The sequence below is a fragment of the Solanum tuberosum genome, unplaced genomic scaffold (genome assembly GCF_000226075.1).
Source record: "Solanum tuberosum cultivar DM 1-3 516 R44 unplaced genomic scaffold, SolTub_3.0 scf00453, whole genome shotgun sequence".
NCBI classification, from domain to species: domain Eukaryota; kingdom Viridiplantae; phylum Streptophyta; class Magnoliopsida; order Solanales; family Solanaceae; genus Solanum; species Solanum tuberosum.
The window spans coordinates 159,159-179,391 of record NW_006239393.1 but is presented as its reverse complement, the minus strand read 5'-3'; the positions used below and the strand labels follow the sequence as shown (position 1 = coordinate 179,391).

The window sequence follows — 20,233 nt, the reverse complement described above, 5'->3', positions numbered from 1 at the left end:
TGTAATATTTATTTATTATATTATCACTTAGTCTCGCATGCTTATCTAATTAACTAAAATAACTAAAGTGCTTTTAATTGCTTAATATTGTTATCACCTAGCCTCGCATGCTTAATTAATTAAATAAATAATTAGCTTGCTTTAATTGTTTAATTTTATTTATCCACTCGTCATCATGCTAATTAAATAAAATAATAAATGAAGTGACCTTAATTGCTACTTGTAACCCCCACATAAATTGCATGAGACACGGCCGGGACCCACCTTTGTGGACCTCGAGGGATGCCTAACACCTTCCCCTCGAGGTAATTTGAACCCTTACCCTGATCTCTGGTTCGTTGACCTTAGCTAGACTTAGTTAGGTTAGATAGGTGCCCTAACGCGCCTTAATTCGTTAGGTGGCGACTCTTCAATTGCTCCAAATCCCAAAAGAGTTGTTAGGTCGTGCATCCGAAAGGAAAGTCCGTTTTGTGAAAAACGGGGCGCGACATTTCAGTTATTTTTGTGTATGGTTAATAACCGAATAACCAAACCAAACCAAACCGAAACCGATAAATGTATATTATACTTGGTTTGGTTTGGTTTTGATAATTTTAAAACCGATTAAGTTGGTTTGGTTTTGACCAATAACCGATCCAAACCAACCCGTGAACACCCCTATGTGTTACATTGAGAATTCCTAAAAGATTTAGCACTGTAAATTTTTATATAATTAAATCAAATGTGTATATTAAAATTTAAAACTAGTAGTATTATATATTTTGGACCTATAATTTTTAAACTTTAATGGTTCATATTATGAACTAAAGGTCAAATCAATCAAATTTATATTTAAGATACATTTTTTCGTAATCGTGCACCCATCTAGGGAAAATTCTGGATACGCCTCTGATCTTATCCACGACATTTATTAAATATCGGATCGACGGATAAGATTGTGCCACGTGTCCCATATTTAGTCTTCCGTTAGAGTGAAGGACATATATGTTCAAGTTTTTAGACAATAGGGGCAACAATGTCTCAAAAGTATGACGGTTGGTATCTGCATACCATTTACGATAGTTCGGGGTATATTTATCCTTTTTTTTTCGACCAAAAAGGCACCTCTTGGATGGCACCTCTTCATCTCATATTTTCATCGTTTATAAATTCAGAGGTCTTGCCTCAGATATTATAGATTGAATATACTGAAAAATTGAAAATCTTCTCTTCTTCTTGGTGCATCATTTTCAAATAAAATTTAAGTGTTATGTGTTGCTCTGTTTGTTGAATTCGTTGGAGTTCTATAATTTACATTGTTTCTATTACAGAAACGTTTTTCCGTCTTATTTTGGGAGAAAGTAACCCAAAATCTTGACAACAATAAGAGGGTTATAATTCCTTAACGACACACAAGCAACTTGTGAGCTTGGAATAACATTCAACATCTTCTACATTTCTAATCTAATATTTTGAACATAGAGTAATAACATCAGATATATATCCCCAAAAAAAATTACAAAGTGATATAACTATGAAATCAGAGCCCTATCGCGATGCTCTATAGCTGTTCCCCTCAAAGATATATTCCTGATAGTTAAACTCCATTTTTGAAAATGCACATTTAGACATCTCAACTCGTTCCAATTGTATCTCGTGGACTGCCGATGCTGACGTACAAAAACCAACTCTAAAAACAAAAATTCTAAGAACTATCCAAAAAATTTACAATGCCTCAATCCCAAACAGGTTAGAGTTGGCTATATGAATCTTTACTAGTTCGTGCCACTCCATTTAAGCCAGTCTCAGTTCAATAACAAGCCAATAACTGAACTGGCATTGTCTAGTATATCTAAGTTTCCGAGCACAAAAAATTGATCTCAACACAGGAACACGGTTGCAGGAAATAGACCAAACTGTATCATGTTGAAGAGATCGTAGAGCCAGCACCGGAAACAGACAAATCAACTGGAGTACACACCGTTGCCCTTTGGTGTAAACGTCTCAAACTTTGATCCATGCTAACTTGTATCACTTCAGCAAGCAATCCCCGCGCTTTTCCAGTTTGCTCCTTGCCATCTATCTGAGATATAAGATTAAAAACAATGTTCTCCAATGTGTCGGGTTGAAGCTGAGACCTTTCGTAAGGAGTATTTCTCAGCAACCTTAGAAGTGTTTGTGATTTCTCTTTAGACTTAGTTGTCCCTTTAACAGTCAGCTCAAGAAGTCCAGGAACTACACCTTCTCTGAGAATTAGTTCCCGGTATTTACATCTATCACTTTGACACATTGTCAACAGAGCTCCTAATGCATGTTCTCGGCTTTGTAAAGATCCGATTTCAAGGACTTCCACTATTGCAAGTATCCCCCCTTCTTCAGATGTCAACGCATTCCTACACTCGTCATAGGACATTAAAAATTCTAGGAGAGCAGTACATTTTTCAGCGGTTTTTGAGGACTTTTTACAAGATTTAAGCAGAGTAACTATAGAAGGAATTGGCTCTGTTTGAAGGATCAATGTGAGATTGCCTTGAGAAGTTGAAAGATTGTATAAAGTGATTATAGAATCAACCTTGGCTTGTGGACTACTGCGTCTTAGAATATCCACGAGTAGAGGGATGACACCAAAAGAACTAAGGATCGGTTTCGTGACAGAAGATGCTGATAATGTGAGTAATGAAGCAGTTGCATGCTCTTGTAGACTTGCATTCTCTGATTGAAGAAAGCCAATGATGGGTTCTAAGGCACCAGCATCTATGATACTTTTCTTGTTTCTGTAGAAGACATGAATAAAAACGTAAGAACGTGCACTTTTTAATAGCAAACTAAGATGAGTTGGTCACACAATTCAATATGATATCAGAGCAGACAAAGATCTCGGGTTCAAGAACTTACGAACAAACAGGAAGTAAACTCGCACAAAAAGGGTGAATTGAAGACATTAAAAGAAAAGTGTCATTTCTAATAGCTTAATCTTTTGGATAAAATGGCCATACAATTCTAACAGTTTCTAGGAAGACAGGGAATAGAGTCAAATATCAAAGTTTCAAGAGTATTTACAGTTTCACATTAGGATAATGTTTGAATATGGAGGAAATAGCAAGATTATTTATCATAGACATAATCCATAAACGTGTTATTTAACTTGGCTTTAGATGTTATCTATGCCCTCCAACTTTGGTGGTGTATAAATAGACACTTAAATTTGTATAAAGTTGAACAAGTAGACACGTGTGTCTTACATGACATACAACTTAATTAGATCCAAAATGAAAAGGAAAACAACTTGAATAGAAGGTAACATAGCACCCAAAAAAAAAATTAGCATCAGAAATTTCAAGAAACAACAAAGCTAAAATTCTAACCCATAAAGTCTAAATTTGCCTCTGACAGATTACAACAACAATATACCCATACCCAGTGTAATCACAAGTCAAATCTGAAGAGAGTATAGTATACGCAGACCAGACCTTATCCCGTACCTCATGAAAGGTAGAGAGGTTGTTTTTAAAAGACTCTCGAGTTGAGTAACACACATCAATGCAATTTAAAAACTACAAACATGAAGACATAGCATATAGAAAAAGGATAGTAACAACATGAGATAACCAAAAAAATAACCAATAGACAGTAACAGACCTGGAAGGATAAGCAACTATGATGTTAGTGCTAAGGCTATTGGTATACAAAGAGAAACATGTTCAAAGCACCAAGCCTACCATGCAGTGAAACGAGAAAACACACAACTACCTACTAAATCTTTAGGGACCGTTTGGTTACGGTATAAGAGGGCATGTTATTCATGTATAAAACATTGTATTAGTTTTACTATGTTGGGAAAAAGGACAAATATTTCCCCGAACTATTGTAAATGGTATGTAGATATCCTCCGTTATACTTTTGGGACATTGATGCCCCTGTCGTAAAAAAAATAGAGCATATATGCCCTTTATACTAACGGAAATTCACGTGTCATAATCTTATCCACCGATCCGACATTTATTAAATATCGAATCGATGGATAAGATTGCGCCATGTGTCCCTATTAGTCTTCCGTTAGAGTGAAGGGCATATATGCTCTAGTTTTTGGACGGCAGGGAAACCAATGTCCAAAAAATATGACGGAGGATATCTGCATACCATTTACGATAGTTCAGGGGTATATTTGTCCTTTTTCCCTACTATGCTTGGTAAAATTTTTTTATTAGGTTGAAAACTTATACTATGTTTGGTTGATAAGTTCTAAATATTGTATAAAAGTTATTCATGTATTAATTTTATACGGTGTTTGGTTGCGTTTTTTGTAATCCTACATAATTAATACCTACATAACTTATGAGGGAATCTATGTATAAATTATGCAGGATAGAAGGTGGAATAAGTTATGTGAGTATTAGTTATACATGTATTAAAAAGATAAATTACACATTTATCCCTATTAATTTTTTTTTAATTTTTTTTTATTGAAAACTCTACATTACTATTCTAGTTTCCCAACTATTTTTGTTTCTTATTTTTTTTATACAAACAACTTTTTATTTGTTTTCATTTAATATCAAAATATAAATATTTATTAATATTATGAATAGGAATGTATAATTTTGATAGCGCATATGCTAATTATCTATTCGCATTATATATTACTAAATATATCCACATATTTAATTATCATGTATTAATTTTTTATTTAGAATGTGAATTTATATATAATTTATAAATTTGGTATACTAAAAATTTGCAAACAACACATGCAACATATTGATAGAAATTTACATTATATAAAACAGGATAGTATAATGTACTTGAAATATATTAATAGTATTTTATTTTTATAAGCTTTAAACATAAAAAAAAAAAGAGAAAAAAAAAACACAAAATTCCTAATTAAGTATAGAGAAAATTCCTTTCTTTATTTTTTTTAAGGGAGAATTTATATTATTTGCTTACTTATATTTTTTGTAAATAATAAATATTAATTTATATTAAAATCAATATTCAATAGTTAATAATTCATGTAATGTAATCTCTACATAACTAAATAATATCTACATAATTAATACTCGCATAACTAATACTCATATAACTAAACTCTGCATAACCAGGGGCGGAGCCACCTTGTACAATGGGGGTTCATTCGAACCCTCATCGACGGAAAATTATATTATTTATACATGATTAAAATAATTTTATATGTATATGTAGTAGATGTCGAATCCCCTTCGGCTACTTCATGTGTCTGTTTCTACAAATTTTGAACCCCCTTATTGAAAATTCTGGCTCCGCCTCTGTGCATAACTAATACCTACACAACTAAATCCTGCATAACTAACACTTCTATAATTCTAACCAATAACCAAACGGTCCTTTAGGAATAATATATACTCTATGTCCACTTTATATGACTTGTTTTTTGTTTTAGTCGATCTCCAAAAGAATGACACATTTTTGCATTAACTAACAATTTAATTTAAAAATGCTCATTTTATCTTTCGATTTCTAGTCACACAAATATCTATAACTTATTATAAACCACAAGTTTCAAAAGTTTTTCATTCTTTCTTAAACTCCGTGTCAAGTCAAATTAACTCATGGGAGTAGTAGTTAATTATATTTTGTCAGACCAATTAACAATACTACGTAGTTAAAAAAAATATTAGCACCAGCAATTTCAATAAACTACCACAATTAACATCCAAATTCATGATAGTTAATTATAATTTGTGAATACGTACCCTTCATCTTTAACGGAGAGATTGAGTAACGCAAGAAGAGCAGCTTCATTATATTCAACTGACGGCGAATTACGAAGCATATCAACAAGGGGTTTAACGGCGTCAGAAAAATGACGCCGGTAACGCAAAGAACTTTTAGTTAGCCGGCGAATATCCCTAGCACCCTGCAATTTCAAAATTGGGTCATCTGATTGAATGAGATAAAGGGTTTTTTCAACAATGGCGCAAGACATTATTCTTGTCTACCCCAAAAAAGAGTAAATTATTTCTAATCAAGAAATAGGGCTTTAGCAAAATGAATTTGGTACTTGTATATAAAAAAGAATTAATGGAGAATTTTCGTGATAAAAACTTCAATTTTGACTGTAAAAGGTTCGGAAAATTACGGGTCGTTATCAGAATGCGATTGACTTCCATTGACGGCTTTTGGAAGTTGGTGTTTCTGTTCACTCCTCGAGGCTATTTCCGTTCATTTTCCTTTGAAAAAGGTTGAACGTTTCAAAAAAATAAATTGCTTATTATATACTCAATTAATAATAATAATTTTGAAAAAGATTTAACTTTTTGAAAATTTTAAATTTTTAATTCATCTATTTTATAATTAATAAGGGTAAAATAATAAATTTATTGTGTCAATCATTATTTTTTTAATATTTGTGTCAATTCAAAAATAATTAGAGACAGGAAATAAGTAATTGGGCTTTGAATGGGTGTACTTCTCAAAGTTCAGTACCAAAATATGTTTCACTTTTTTTTAGTCTTTTAATCTAAATTAAATTTAAAATTAAGTTAACATTTTGAATTAAGATTTAAATATATAAAAATTATAGTAATTTTTTCAAATTTATAATATAAAAAAAATATTTTAAATATTACTAAAATTCATATCATGTAAATTTTGAGGAAAAAAAATGACACATCTTTGAGGATGAAAAGAATAATTTTTGAAATAATTGATCAAACGTGTTTTCAATTTTCTCTTTTCTCTTATATAATAATAATAAGAGAGTTCGAGGCTGAAGCAAGCGCCTTTCCTTTGACATTCCTGCTTCCGTAAGAGTATTTTTGAAAAATAAAATAAAAAGAAAAAGACTTTTCATTTACATTAATTTAATTATTATATAATTTTTTAAAAGTTATGGGACCCACTTTTGCTATGTCATTTGCTTTAGAATAGTATTTACCACATATCCTTTAGTGATAGTTTTATTTAGAGAAAATACAAAAAACCCTGAACTTGGTCGGATAACTTATTTAGTACTTAACTACACGGGCGTTTAAATACTTCCTTAAGATCTTTGAAGTGATTTTTTTTCCACCCTGAGACTATAACACCACTCTCACCCGCCACATCATAACCACGTAAGCGCCACATCATAACCATGTAGGCACCTTGTCATATTGTCAGTAATCTTTATTTCTTTTTGACTTATTCACTATTTTTTCTTAAACACTTTTTAAAATTAATTATATCAATTGATTAATTTATAAATGCATACCCCCACCCACACCCCTTCTCTTTCTTCTTCCTTGTTGTTCACCATTATTCCAACCTTCAATACTTTCTTTTCTTCTTCTTCACCTATTCAACAAATTTTTAAGTCACTTTAAAGAAGAAATTCACATTATCTTCTTCGAACCCTCCCAACGAATTTACCCCTTGGAGAATGGATTTTTTTGAAAGCGAATTTTTTCTTGACAACTCAAATAAGAAATGAAGATTGCATAAGAAAGTTGATAAAAAAAAATAGTAAATTTTTATGAGAAATGTTTGAATGATCTAGAAATCAAAATGGGGTCGCTCAAAATTTAAGAAAGTTTACATTTGCCAAATCGATACAAATATAGAGTGAAATCGACGTCAATAAAATGACATTGCTATTGAATTTTACGGATTAGTAAAAGATTAGTGAATGAAAATAGTGGATAGAGGTGGGAAGAAGATGGAGGAAGAGATGTTTCAATGGAGAAAAATGCGTATTGAAGAAGACAACAAAATAAATTTTTTTTTAAAGAAAATAAAAAGAGGACCCACTAATTTCATTTACCTCTTAATAAGAAAATTTACATATTTTAAAGATTTAATATATATATATAACTATTTAAATAATTTGTTATATATTGGCCAATAAAAAAAGGCCATGTGTAGGGCTTTAAAAATTCAGCTTTTTTTCTCTTTTTTCACGCACTTTCAGGAGAGTGCACTCACTCTCTCTGCCACATCATCCCTTAGGGGGTGTTTTAATCACTTAAAAGATGTTAAGGGGGTATATAAACACCTGTGTAGTTTAAGTACTAAAGTAAGTTTTCGTGTCAAGTTCAGGGTTTTTTTTATGTCTTTTCCCTTTTATTTATTACCAAACAAGGCTTGGTAGAGTGATAAATACTTCTTTATCCTTGATCAAGAAGTCTCAGATTCAAGCCCCCTTGGGTACGGTCACTTTTGTTAGGGAGCGCTTTACCCTTCAATGTGGGACTTTCTGACGTGAATTCGGATTTAGTCGAGCTCCAATGTAGGTATCGGCCACCGGGTGGGAAACCAATAAAAAGTTATAGTTTTATTAATTTGAATATCAGTAATATATTTATATAAACTTTATAATTACTTTAAGTAAAAAGTCAATGATTAATGAATAAAAGTACTTTAATTATGGACTTCACAATGAAACTCTTCACATTAAATTTGTAAAAAAATAAAATAAAATAAAATTTACTACTACAAAAATACAGTACATTATAATTTCTTTGAACAAAACAAACCGATAATGTGGGCGGAGATGATATTAAAACTGTGGGAAATGGTCAAACTACTTTAAACTTTAATTTTTTGGTTTTGGTTTCCAATTTTCATTCATACAATTAGTCACACACATTGAAAATTAAAAATTAAAAATTAAAAATTAAAAAAAAAAAAGACTTACTCACACATTACTTTTTATTTTTTATAAGAAAAAACATTATTCACACACATAAAAAAAAAGAAAAAAAAACATTAGCCGCGTTTCCTGCACCCATTTGACTGAAGTAGACCCTACTTTAACTTTGTCAAAGTAAGATTTACGTCGAGTAATAACCTGGTGCGGGAGTCAAAATTAGGAGTTTGAGAGTTCTAAATTTTAGGATAGAATAGAAAAATATTACAAAACATGTTTCTGTTAAAAAAAGAAGATTTTTTTGTTGCTGGTGAAGTTTGAACGACATTTCCACCGCCCTTTTCTTACCACCAAGCTGTTATTCAATTTTGTTAGAAGTTCACATGTAAATATACATATATATTTATTTAATTTTCTAATACAAATACATGGCCTACAAAAAGCTAGTGAGTTCGTCCGAACCCACGAACCCCCACCTAGCTCTGTCTCTGAGTCTCTCGTCTTATTTTATATAAGTTAGTTTAACTCACCATAAAGTTTTTTCTTAAAAAAAAGGAAAACTTTTAAAATTTGTGGTATGAAATTAGTAATAGATATTTGTGTGACTATAAATCATTACATTAAGGGTAAAATGAGATATTTATAGTTAAATTGTAATATAAAAATGTGCCATTCTTTTTTAGATTGACTGGAAAAAAAAATCATATAAACTGGAACAAAATAAATAGTATTTACGACACAATATATAAATATATTATTTAATTAAACCTTAATTAATATTATATTTCAATTGTATAAAATTGAATAGCTAAGTACATATATCTTATATTGAAATTAATAGATAAGCCATTCGTGTTATGGTTATAAATCAAGTTAGTATGCTTGGATTATAGAGTACGTAGATATTTGCTTAAAGTATTTTTAGTCTTTAAGAAATTTCATGTTCGTAGAAAATATAAAAATATATTAGTTGTTGAGTTAGCTTGTAATATTTGAAGATCTTATTCGTAAAAAAATATGATTAAAAATGATAAAATTAAATCTGTCCGACCCATTTAAGTTTGAGCGAGTCACTGATTCGTCCATTTATTGCTTTCATTCAACTACGTTAATAAATCACTCAAATATAATTATATGAAAGATAGTTATAAAGCGAAGTTAAACATTTTCAAACTAAAATAGATGAAGAAAACATATTTTATAGGTTATTTTACATTAAGTAAATTTAAAAATATTAAAAAGGCAAAGACAATTGATACTTAGAATTTACTATGCATATATTTATTTATTGATTTATAGAAAAAGATTTATATAATTGAACTTACCACTAATAATATAAATTATAACGTACAAAAGTTATCATCAAGCTGGAATAGCTCAGTTGGTTAGAGCGTGTGGCTGTTAACCACAAGGTCGGAGGTTCAAGCCCTCCTTCTAGCGTTTAGTGATTTTGCAATTTTGTGTATTTTTTTTATTCTTTCTTTTTAAATTTTCTTCGTGATTCAAGAGTTGTTAGTAGCATTTTTTTTTTATATAAGATGATTTTGACCTCTTAAAGATGTATTTGATTTTCGTCAGACAACACTTCACTATTACAAGTTGATCTTGAGGAAGATCGCTTCGGCTTTGAGAAAAAATAGCATGTGTATCTCTTATATTTTTCTTTGTGATTTGTGAGTCGTTAGTAGCACATTTACTCAAATGTAGGATGATTTCGACCTCTTTATGCTATATTTGATAGCCACGAACATTGGACAACACCTCGCTATTTCAAGTTGATCTTGAGGAAGATTGCATTTTGATTGCTTTGATTTTTTAAAAACAACATTGTATATGTTATGTTGATCTTTTTACGAATACTTAAGAGATTATATGATATTCAAGATATATCCTCAATAGAATATGTACATCTTTTAAAGATGTGAGTTAGAATTTAGGATAAAGCAGTCTCGAAGAATTTCTTACGGACCTAAGGTTTAAAGAACATGAAATGGAACTGTCTTGTAAAGGATCACCTTAAATTGAGTATTATTTTTTCTTATGTCAACCCGAATAACATATATGTCAAAGAAAATTTTGAACCAAGCACAACAAGGCTCTCATGTGTTTGCACTTAATAAAGGTCTTAATCTTAAATATTTAGATTGACTTTATTTATTTATTAAGTAATGAATCTTAATCAACTCAGATCTTAATCATTAAGTATATATATTTTTATAACCACGGTTGCTTCTTCTTCTTTAAAAAAAAAAATTCGACATACCGCAAATGTAAATCGTTTTGTGCGAATTATATATCAAAAGATTCGAAACATTGAGATGATTTCATATCTAAAATTTGGGACTATTTAGAGGTGATTTTGAGTTAATCAAGATTGAATAATCAGTGTATACTTCATGTACACTCAGTGTATATTTCATGTATAATTAACTATATTTATCTTTTTGAGTGTATCATAATATATAGCTCATTAGCTCATGTATAAATAAGTCATATTGTATAGTCAATGTATACTTTCTATGACATTTGACAAGTTATATTGTACAATTAGTGTATACTTCCTACATTTTTTGGCTACTTTTTATGTAAATAAAACATGACTCTATTTATTGTAAAGTAATTACTTTATTGTAAACATTTGAAACTACTCCAATCTTTATATGATTTATAGTGAGGAATCGGGAATTTCAATTTTATGAATTCCGAGCTAAAATAGTTGCTTGTCGAACGTATCTTTTAACTCTACATGTACTTGTTTATTTCACATATATAAGATCCACAAGATTTACAAGCCCGTGTATTGTACAAATACTACTACAACAACAATAACTATTACTACACCACAATCTCAAGCAAATTGAAGTCATTATTAATCATATCGCTCCATTTAAGCTCATTTCAAGTAACTCAATAGTTATCGACCCACATCGATGCTTGTGTAAGTCATCGTAGGCTCCCCCGAGCTAACTGTTGGTTCGCCACATGGTCTAGGTGAATAGTACACAGGAACAGGCATCTTCATTGGAAGATTAGGCAACGATGCCTCGAAATTCAGAACATGAATTGCTTGTTTTATCGATGGCCTTAGATTGCTCTCTGGATGAGCACACCACAACGCGATAATCATCAATCGTTCTACTTGTTCTTGTTCGAAATCCATGTTTAATTTCTCATCAACAACAGAAAGAAGTTTCCCTTTTTCATAAAAATCCCAAACATACTCTACTAATCCTGCATCACATTTCCCTGTCCCTGGATCAACTGATTTTCTTCCTGTTGCAATTTCTAATGCAACTATTCCGAAGCTGTATACATCCGACTCTTTGCTTGCTCGTCCTGTTTTTATGTATTCCGGAGCCAAATAACCTAAAGTTCCGGCTAGCCCTGTAGTCTGAGGACCTAATTCATGGTCCATTAGTCTAGCTAGGCCAAAATCACCAAGCTTGACATTAAAACTTGAATCTAGCATTATGTTGCTCGATTTTATGTCTCTGTGGATCACACATTGTTCCCATTCTTCGTGTAGATAGAGCAACGCGGATGCTAAACCAAGTGAAATCTTGTACCTCATAGTCCAACTAAGAGGATTCTTCTTACCAAACAAATGAAAATCTAAGCTACCATTTGGCATGAATTCGTAAACAAGTAAGAACTCACCTTGATCATGACACCAACCGATTAGTTGCACAAGATTTCTATGCCTTAATCGACTAATAACCTTCACCTCGGTTATGTATTCCTTTTTCCCCTGCTTAGACCCTCTCGAGATCTTCTTTACAGCAACCGCTATGTCAAGATCGATAAGGTACCCTTTGTAAACTTCTCCAAATCCCCCTTCGCCTAATTTTCGTTCCTCTGAGAAATGATTAGTTGAAGTATCTAACTCTTTATACGAAAACTTTCTTGGCCCTGCCCCCTTTTCAAGATCATCATTGAATGATGTTAAGCTTATTGTCTCTGGATTTCCCTTCACCTTTCGTCTACATTTTCTCAAAACTACCAAAGCCAAAATCGCGCTCACAAACAAAATCCCACCTAATGTTGTTAGCCCTGCAATCAGTCCAATCTTTTCACGGTCATTTCCACCTAACTCTGTTATATCAAGACTCGAGCTGAATTCCCATGATTCAAGTGTATGTCTCTCGACATTTTGTCCTGTTGCAGCAGAGAATCCGATTGTGACCCATGGAGGCAGAACATCTCTGAGGTTTATTATGTAAAACATGCTCGAATTCGGGCCTGTTCCATAGTTCCAAATGACACTAAGATTATTTGTTGTAGCATTGTAAGTAATCCATGTCTCAATAGGATCACCACTATGTAAACTAACATTCCAAGGAGTTGTCACAGATGAAGCAATTGAATTGTTATTGATACCAACGTGCTCGAATGGAGGATCCCATTCGACGTTGGAAAATGAGTCAAACTCAACAGAAACAATTTGGCTTTGAGCTGAATCACTAGTGCTTGTATTGAACAGTCCAAGAAAACCACCATCTGAGTTAGGTGGAATTCGAAAACCAACTGGAGCTAGGAAAAACGCGATACCATGACCATATGAGGAACGATTTTGAGTATCTATAGTGAACGAAAAACGTGTGGAGAAATCAGCTAGCTTTGTGGAGTCATGATCAGGATCCCAAAGTGGAACTTTCTCTCTATAGATGGCATGAGCAACGCGACATAGATAGTTCGCTTTGTTAAACTCGATCTCTCCTACAGACGCGACTGCATCTCCTTCATAGAGTATGTCAGTCACGTCCGGTCCAAATCGAGATATTTGAAAGGACACTGAATTCACAAATGGAATCAGAAAGAAGGCAATGAAGAGAGCTATGCAACATACATCGGAAGGCATAATTATCATTGGTAAATTGAATGGGAAAAATGCTTGAACATAAATGTTTGTATTGAACAAGTTACAAGAGTATAACGAATCGAACTGACAAAGGGCTTGAATTTTAGTGGATAACTATTGTTTTTACTTGAGGTTATGCATAAACAATGTTAATAGTCTTTTTCTTGATGATAAGATTTAGCTACCAACTTAATTTTATAATTGTAAGAAACTTTATAATAAGGACTATGTTGGAGTTAGTGGATCCTGATATTATTTCTCCATACTTGTATTGGGCCTGACCCGATATTTATGATGTATTTTCAGTAATAGGTAGTTGGGCCTCACACAAATGTATATATAGGCATGGGCCAGATATTTTGTAAGAACAATTCATTTTTTCTTCTCACTCTGATAATAAAATCGTTTCTTATTTCTCTCTCTGGAAAGCTCCATTGTAATGGAGTCGGTTCATCATTTCTGCTTCGAATCTTAACTGTTCACATGGTATCAGAGCATAGATCCTTCTAGTTCTAGCTCCTTACTCTCGATCGATTCTACCCTTGCCGTTTTCGTTTGGATTTTACAAGTCTCGGAATCGAATCAAGGATTTTCTAGGGTTCCAACTAGTTCGTGTTTGGAATCTCTCTGTGCAAAGGTTGTTCTCTTTCTGGTAGTGAAAGAGTCTGGTATTTTCGTTCTACTCTCCTTCGTTTGGTTATTCATCTCGTTTTTTTTGTGTTCGTGATTATCTTTCGATGACTGGAACTGAGACATCAACGGTTTCTTCGTCTACTGGTAGTGCTTCTTCTTTGCCATCCAGAACTGAGTTTCACAAAGATGATTACACACATCCTTGTCATCCTCTTTATGTCCATCCTTCTGATATCTTAGGAGGTTCTTTGGTATCTGTCCCCTTCGATGGAACTTGTTATGCTAGTTGGAGACGCACTATCCTTGTCACCCTATCCGTCCGCAACAAACTCGAGTTTATCGATGGAACTTCCTTGCGCCCCTCCTCTGACTCACCATTAGCTAGGCAATGGCAGAGGTGCAATGATCTTGTCCTTTCATGGCTTCTTCATTCTTTATCTAAAGAGATTGGGCGTAGTGTTGAGTATTCTGAACTTGCTAGTGACGTCTGGAGTGAACTTGAGGAACGATATGGAAAAGCTGATGGTGCTAGAATTTTTGAGTTGAAAAAGGAACTATCTCATATTTCTCAAGGATCTCTTGACATTCCATCATATTTCAACAAAATTAAGCAGCTCTGGGATGAGATTGCCTCCATTTCTGTCAGACGAGCTAGGATTTGTAATTGTGGTGCCAAAGGACTTTATCAGGAAGATGAAGATGAGCAGAAGCTCTATCAGTTCCTCATGGGGCTGAATGACACTTATGTTCAGGTTAGGAGTCACATCCTTCTGTTGAAACCCACTCCTTCGGTTGGAGTTGCATATGGGCTGCTTCTTAATGATGAAAAACAGAGAACTGTCTCTGCTCCTTCTCACTTTCCTTCCAGCTCCACGTCCTTCAATGTTGGAGTTACGCAACAACCGTCATATTCCTCCCGGGTAAATTTTGAATCTAGTAAGTCCTCCATCCTCTGCAAATATTGCAAGAAACCAGGGCATACAATTGACAAGTGCTACAAGTTACATGGTTTTCCACCTGGTTTCAAGTTCACAAAAAATCTAGGATCTCGGAAGACTGCAGCTCATGTTGAAGTTGAGCCTCTTTCTGCCTCCCCTTTGTCTTCAGAAGCTACTGATGGTGGTCTTTATGGATTAACCTCTGATCAACATTCTCAATTGTTACTGCTGCTGAAACAGACTCACATTTCTCCTACTACATCCAGTCCTTCATGTCTCATGGCGTCTACCAATTTTGCTGGTAAGCTGATATCTGAAAGTGTTCTGTACAAATCATGTATGCTCTCTCAGGTAGATAGTTTCCTCTGGATCATAGACTCCGGAGCTTCTGATCATATAACTTCCCACAAGGACTTACTTTTCAACCTTCAAACTTTACCTATCCCTGTACTTGTTTCCCTTCCTAATGGTTATAAAGTTAAGGTCACCAATACAGGTTCCTTGACTCTGTTTCCTCACATTACTTTGCACAATGTGCTTTACATCCCTTCCTTCCAGTACAATCTTATATCTGTTCACAAGCTTGTTGATCAGCTAGATGGAGTTGTTTACTTTACCAAAACTTTGTGTGCTTTACAGGCCCCTTCTCAGAAGATGCCTCTGGTTCTTGGTAAGGTGGATAATGGCCTCTACAAGCTGTTGCTTCCTCCCACAACTTCTTCTGCGCATACTTCTTATGTTGTTTGTCCCTCTATTCCCTGTAGTTCTACTATTGATTCTGATGTATCCGTTTCCCTTGGCACTTCTGCCAATGTAACTGATGTTGCTTCTGACAAGTTGCATAAAGTCAATAAAATGGATATTGTTTGGCATTATAGACTTGGTCACATTCCTTTTTCTCGTATGAAAGATATTTCAGCACTTCAACATATTTTATCTTCTAAACAATCATTTCCTTGCCCTGTTTGTCCCTTAGCTCGACAAACTAGGCTACCTTTCCCTGACAGCTCTATTCAATCCACTTCCTCTTTCCAGTTGATCCACCTGGATACTTGGGGACCCTATCATTCTCCTACTCACAATGGCTCTAGATATTTTTTGACGATTGTCGATGACTTTTCTAGAGCCACCTGGACACATTTAATGGGTGCCAAGAGCAATGCTTTCGATCTTTTGAAAGCTTTTATCAACATGGTTGAAACCCAATTTAGCTCCAAGGTCCTCACTGTCAGGAGTGATAATGCTTTTGAGTTAGGTTCCAGTTCTGCTGGTATTGATTTTTTTTCCCACAAGGGTATCATTCATCAAACCACATGCCCTCACACTCCGCAACAAAATGGAGTTGTGGAGAGAAAACATCGACATTTGCTTGAAACTGCCAGGGCTCTTCTTTTCCAGTCTTCTCTTCCCATTCACTTTTGGGGGGATTGCATACTCACTGCTACGTACCTTATCAACAGATTCCCTTCTTCTTTATTACATAAGAAAAGTCCCTATGAGATCCTCTACTCCAAACCCCCCACCTACTCTCATCTTCGCGCTTTTGGGTGCCTCTGTTACTCAACTGTCTCTAAGTCCAATCGCGACAAGTTTCAACCTAGAGCTGCCCCTTGCATTTTCTTAGGATATCCATTTGGAAAGAAAGGGTATAGACTATATAATCTTTCTTCCAAAACTTCTTTTGTTTCTAGGGATGTTGTGTTCCATGAACATATCTTCCCCTTTTCTACTTCCAGCACTGTTCCTTCTTCTCCATCCCCTTTTCCTTCCTCCTCTTATTTTGATGACCTTACTATTGTCGATCCTCCTCCACCTACTAACCCTTCTGCTAGTGATTTACTTTCTGATCATCCTGATCCTCCACTGCCTCCTTCGAGAAAATCTTCTCGTCCTCATTCTTTGCCCAAATATCTCAGTGCCTATTCCCTTCCTCCTTATCTCTCTCGTACTTCTGCTCACGTCTCCAGTTCCCTTACTTCTGGAGAGCATCCTGTTGTTGAACCCAATTCTTATTCTCAGGCTGCTCTTGTGCCTAAATGGCAGGATGCCATGCAGTTAGAATTTGATGCATTGGCTGCTAATGGTACTTGGGATATTGTTCCCTTACCTCCTGGCAAGAAGCCTATAGGGTGCAAATGGGTCTATAAGATCAAGTATAAAGCTGATGGGAGTGTGGAAAGATACAAGGCTCGCTTGGTAGTCCGGGGTGACACTCAAGTTGAGGGCATCGACTTTCATGAGACATTTTCCCCTGTTGTCAAGATGTCCACTGTCAAGACCTTGGTTGCTGTGGCTGTCAAGAAACAGTGGCCTATGTTTCAACTTGACGTCAATAATGCCTTCCTACATGGGGATCTTGATGAGGAAGTCTTTATGCGCATTCCTCCTGGTTTGACTGTTTCTTCCTCTTCTTCTGTTCCTTTAGCTTGCAAGTTACGGAAGTCACTTTATGGTTTACGGCAGGCTTCTAGGCAATGGTATGCCAAATTGTCTCAGGCGTTATGTTCTAGAGGTTATACCCATTCCCTCAATGATTATTCCCTTTTTCATAAGGGTTCTGGTGATTCTTTGGCCCTGCTTGCCATTTATGTGGATGATATCATCCTTACTGGGTCTGATCTAGTTGAGCTCTCCTGTCTCAAATCTTTCCTCCATGCTGAGTTCAGGATCAAAGACTTGGGGTCTCTCAATTATTTTCTCGGGATTGAAGTCTTGTACACTCCCTCTGGGGTTCTGCTGCATCAGAAAAAATTTGTTCATGATCTCCTGACTTCCTTTAACAGTCTTACTTGTTCACCAGTGGTTTGTCCTCTCGAGATAAATACCAAGCTACACGCTGATGTTGGGGACCCTCTTCCTCACCCCGAGGAGTATCGGTGTTTGATTGGCAAGTTGAATTTTTTAACTCATACGCGGCCTGACATCTGCTTTGCTGTTCAACACCTCAGTCAGTTTATGCAGCGACCATGTGTGCCTCATATGCGTGCTGCCTTGCATCTCCTTCGTTACCTCAAGGGAACTTCTGAGTTTGGTGTCTTCTTCTCCTCTAATCCTGACCTTTCCCTTGCTGTTTATTGCGATAGTGATTGGGGGGCTTGTGCTGACAGTCGTCGCTCTGTGACTGGGTTCTGTGTACTTTTGGGCGGTAGCTTGATTGGTTGGAAGTCTAAAAAAAACAGGCTGTTGTGTCCCTTTCTTCTGCTGAGGCCGAATACAGGGCTATGAGCAAAGCTGTTGCTGAAATAACTTGGGTCACTCGTCTGTTATCTGACCTTGGGCTGCCTATTTTCACCTCTGTTCCTCTATTTTGTGATAACCAGGCTGCTATCCATATTGCCAAGAATCCTGTTTTCCACGAGCGTACCAAACATATCGAGTTGGATTGCCATTTCGTCCGCACCAAGCTTTCTGATGGGTTGATCAGCCTGTCTCATACTGCCAGTGCTTCTCAATTGGCCGACATGTTCACCAAATGTCTACCTGGTGCTACTCATCATGTGCATCTTCACAAGTTGGGTGTTCTGTCACCCTCCAACTTGCGAGGGGGTGTTGGAGTTAGTGGATCCTGATATTATTTCTCCATACTTGTATTGGGCCTGACCCGATATTTATGATGTATTTTCAGTAATAGGTAGTTGGGCCTCACACAAATGTATATATAGGCATGGGCCAGATATTTTGTAAGAACAATTCATTTTTTCTTCTCACTCTGATAATAAAATCGTTTCTTATTTCTCTCTCTGGAAAGCTCCATTGTAATGGAGTCGGTTCATCATTTCTGCTTCGAATCTTAACTGTTCACAGACTAAGCCAGCAATCTTCTACTTTAAACAATGTAAGCTCCCACTAACCAACTATAATAAGTTAAAGTTAGATTGTGACCTAAAATATTTTTAAGCTTGAAAAACTACCTGAATTTCAAATTGTGTCCCCACAATCATGAAAATATTTACGAAGGTAGCCTTATTGTGTAATATTGAAAGTCAACTCTTTTTTTTTTTTATTTGACAAGATTATAGAGAAAGCAATGAATAGAATTTGTTATCTATTGTTGACTTGAAACGATCGTGTGTTGCCTGTATTTTCTTATTGGGGTGGTCGGATTCATTGCTCACGCAAGTGTACGTGATCAACAAATAATATAATAATAATAAAAAATATCGTTACTAGTCCAGGGGCAGATCCACCCTTACTCTTGACACCGCTTCTCTAAAAATTACATTGTATATAAATGTCAAAATTTGATTTAATAAATATAGGCATAATACATAAATAGAACTCTTATTTTGGCTTTAAATTATAACTTTGCCCTTTAACTTTTACAGTGCACAAAGAGGCACTTTAACTATTCAATTCTTAAACAATAAAACACTCGAATCCTACCTGACAAAATGCGTGATATGCACTCAATCCGCACGCGTCAAAAGTAAATTTCGAGGCCCACAACGGTAAAAAACATGTTGAAATAACAATTATACCCTTAATGAATCCTTTCTCTATATACCTTTATATTTTCAAATCAAAATCCCATTTTTTTCCAATTCTTTCTAATTCTAGTAGTGAAGCTTCTTTTTTTCTCTCTTTAGCACGATTTCTACTTGTTTTTAATGCGAATGACTCCTTATTATTTTGTCATTATGGAAGAAAGAGCTCTAATAAAGATTTCTTGCTCTGCAAACAATCCATATGATTAAAGCTGTAAACGGAAAGAATTTACAGTCATGGTGACAAAAAGATTCTACATTCTATCAAAAATAAACATTCAAAACGACAAAATTAGATATATCTAGACTAAATTGAGGAAGATGAACAGATAAACATCCAAGTATACCAACTTTTAACACGAATCTTGAATAATATTTCCTTTGATTCACAAAGAAATTTTGCTAGGGTTTCGCGATTTTGAGAGAGAACTGGGTGAAATCGGGGAGTCTTTCACCGTAACCCCAGTATATTAGTGGCATATTAACTTAGGTTTTTTAAAAATATATTCTGAAATCTACGTGTAAATTTTTTAATTAGTTTGTAGTCATTGAGTGACTCACTAATCCACGTTAGAGCGTCTGTATATCACGTTTTTTGGATGCAACATTCAATTTTTTTTTGTTTAAGAGTTGGATAGTTAAAGTGCCTCTTTGTGCACTGTCAAATTAAAGGTCAAAGTTATAATTTGAAGTCAAGTTAAAGGTCATATATATATATATATATATATATATATAT

At 34.5% G+C, this 20,233-nt stretch overlaps 3 protein-coding genes and 1 non-coding gene across 5 annotated transcripts; 2 read left to right on the top strand and 2 right to left on the bottom strand.

Annotated features, from left to right (window-relative positions):
• Positions 1–1,429: 1,429 nt before the first annotated feature.
• Positions 1,430–6,200, bottom strand: LOC102582494 (U-box domain-containing protein 4-like). Of its 2 annotated transcripts, XM_015303744.1 has the most exons (3): positions 6,098–6,200; positions 5,712–5,875; positions 1,430–2,753 (listed from the first exon to the last, which is right to left on the bottom strand). In XM_015303744.1, the coding sequence occupies exons 2-3, from the start codon at positions 5,789–5,791 to the stop codon at positions 1,901–1,903; spliced, it is 933 nt and encodes a 310-aa protein (XP_015159230.1). In that variant the 5' UTR covers positions 5,792–5,875; positions 6,098–6,200; the 3' UTR covers positions 1,430–1,900. The 2 variants fall into 2 exon arrangements, with proteins under 2 accessions (XP_015159230.1, XP_006364015.1); XM_006363953.2 differs by lacking the exon at positions 6,098–6,200 and having other exon boundaries at positions 5,712–6,085.
• A 3,750-nt stretch (positions 6,201–9,950) lies between these two features.
• TRNAN-GUU (transfer RNA asparagine (anticodon GUU)) lies at positions 9,951–10,024 on the top strand. Its single transcript has one exon. It is a non-coding gene; the product is annotated as a tRNA-Asn (tRNA).
• Positions 10,025–11,438: 1,414 nt separating this feature from the next.
• On the bottom strand, positions 11,439–13,442 carry LOC102588868 (L-type lectin-domain containing receptor kinase IX.1-like). Its single transcript, XM_006363970.2, has one exon. The coding sequence runs from the start codon at positions 13,440–13,442 to the stop codon at positions 11,499–11,501; it is 1,944 nt and encodes a 647-aa protein (XP_006364032.1). The 3' UTR covers positions 11,439–11,498.
• Positions 13,443–13,696: 254 nt separating this feature from the next.
• On the top strand, positions 13,697–18,819 carry LOC107058249 (uncharacterized). The gene is made up of 2 exons (XM_015303725.1): positions 13,697–14,813; positions 18,749–18,819. The coding sequence occupies exons 1-2, from the start codon at positions 14,180–14,182 to the stop codon at positions 18,805–18,807; spliced, it is 693 nt and encodes a 230-aa protein (XP_015159211.1). The 5' UTR covers positions 13,697–14,179; the 3' UTR covers positions 18,808–18,819.
• The last annotated feature ends 1,414 nt before the right edge of the window (positions 18,820–20,233 follow it).

Bases quoted from the DNA above. Each gene is read 5' to 3' on its own strand.
- LOC102582494 (XM_006363953.2), bottom strand. From the start codon at position 5,944: ATGTCTTGCGCCATTGTTGAAAAAACCCTTTATCTCATTCAATCAGAT. The intron at 2,754-5,711 runs GTACGTATTCAC...TGTCTTCTACAG, and splicing joins CTCTCCGTTAAAGATGAAGG to AAACAAGAAAAGTATCATAG.
- LOC102588868 (XM_006363970.2), bottom strand. From the start codon at position 13,442: ATGCCTTCCGATGTATGTTGCATAGCTCTCTTCATTGCCTTCTTTCTG.
- LOC107058249 (XM_015303725.1), top strand. From the start codon at position 14,180: ATGACTGGAACTGAGACATCAACGGTTTCTTCGTCTACTGGTAGTGCT. The intron at 14,814-18,748 runs ACACTTATGTTC...GTTTCTTATTTC, and splicing joins GTTCCTCATGGGGCTGAATG to TCTCTCTGGAAAGCTCCATT.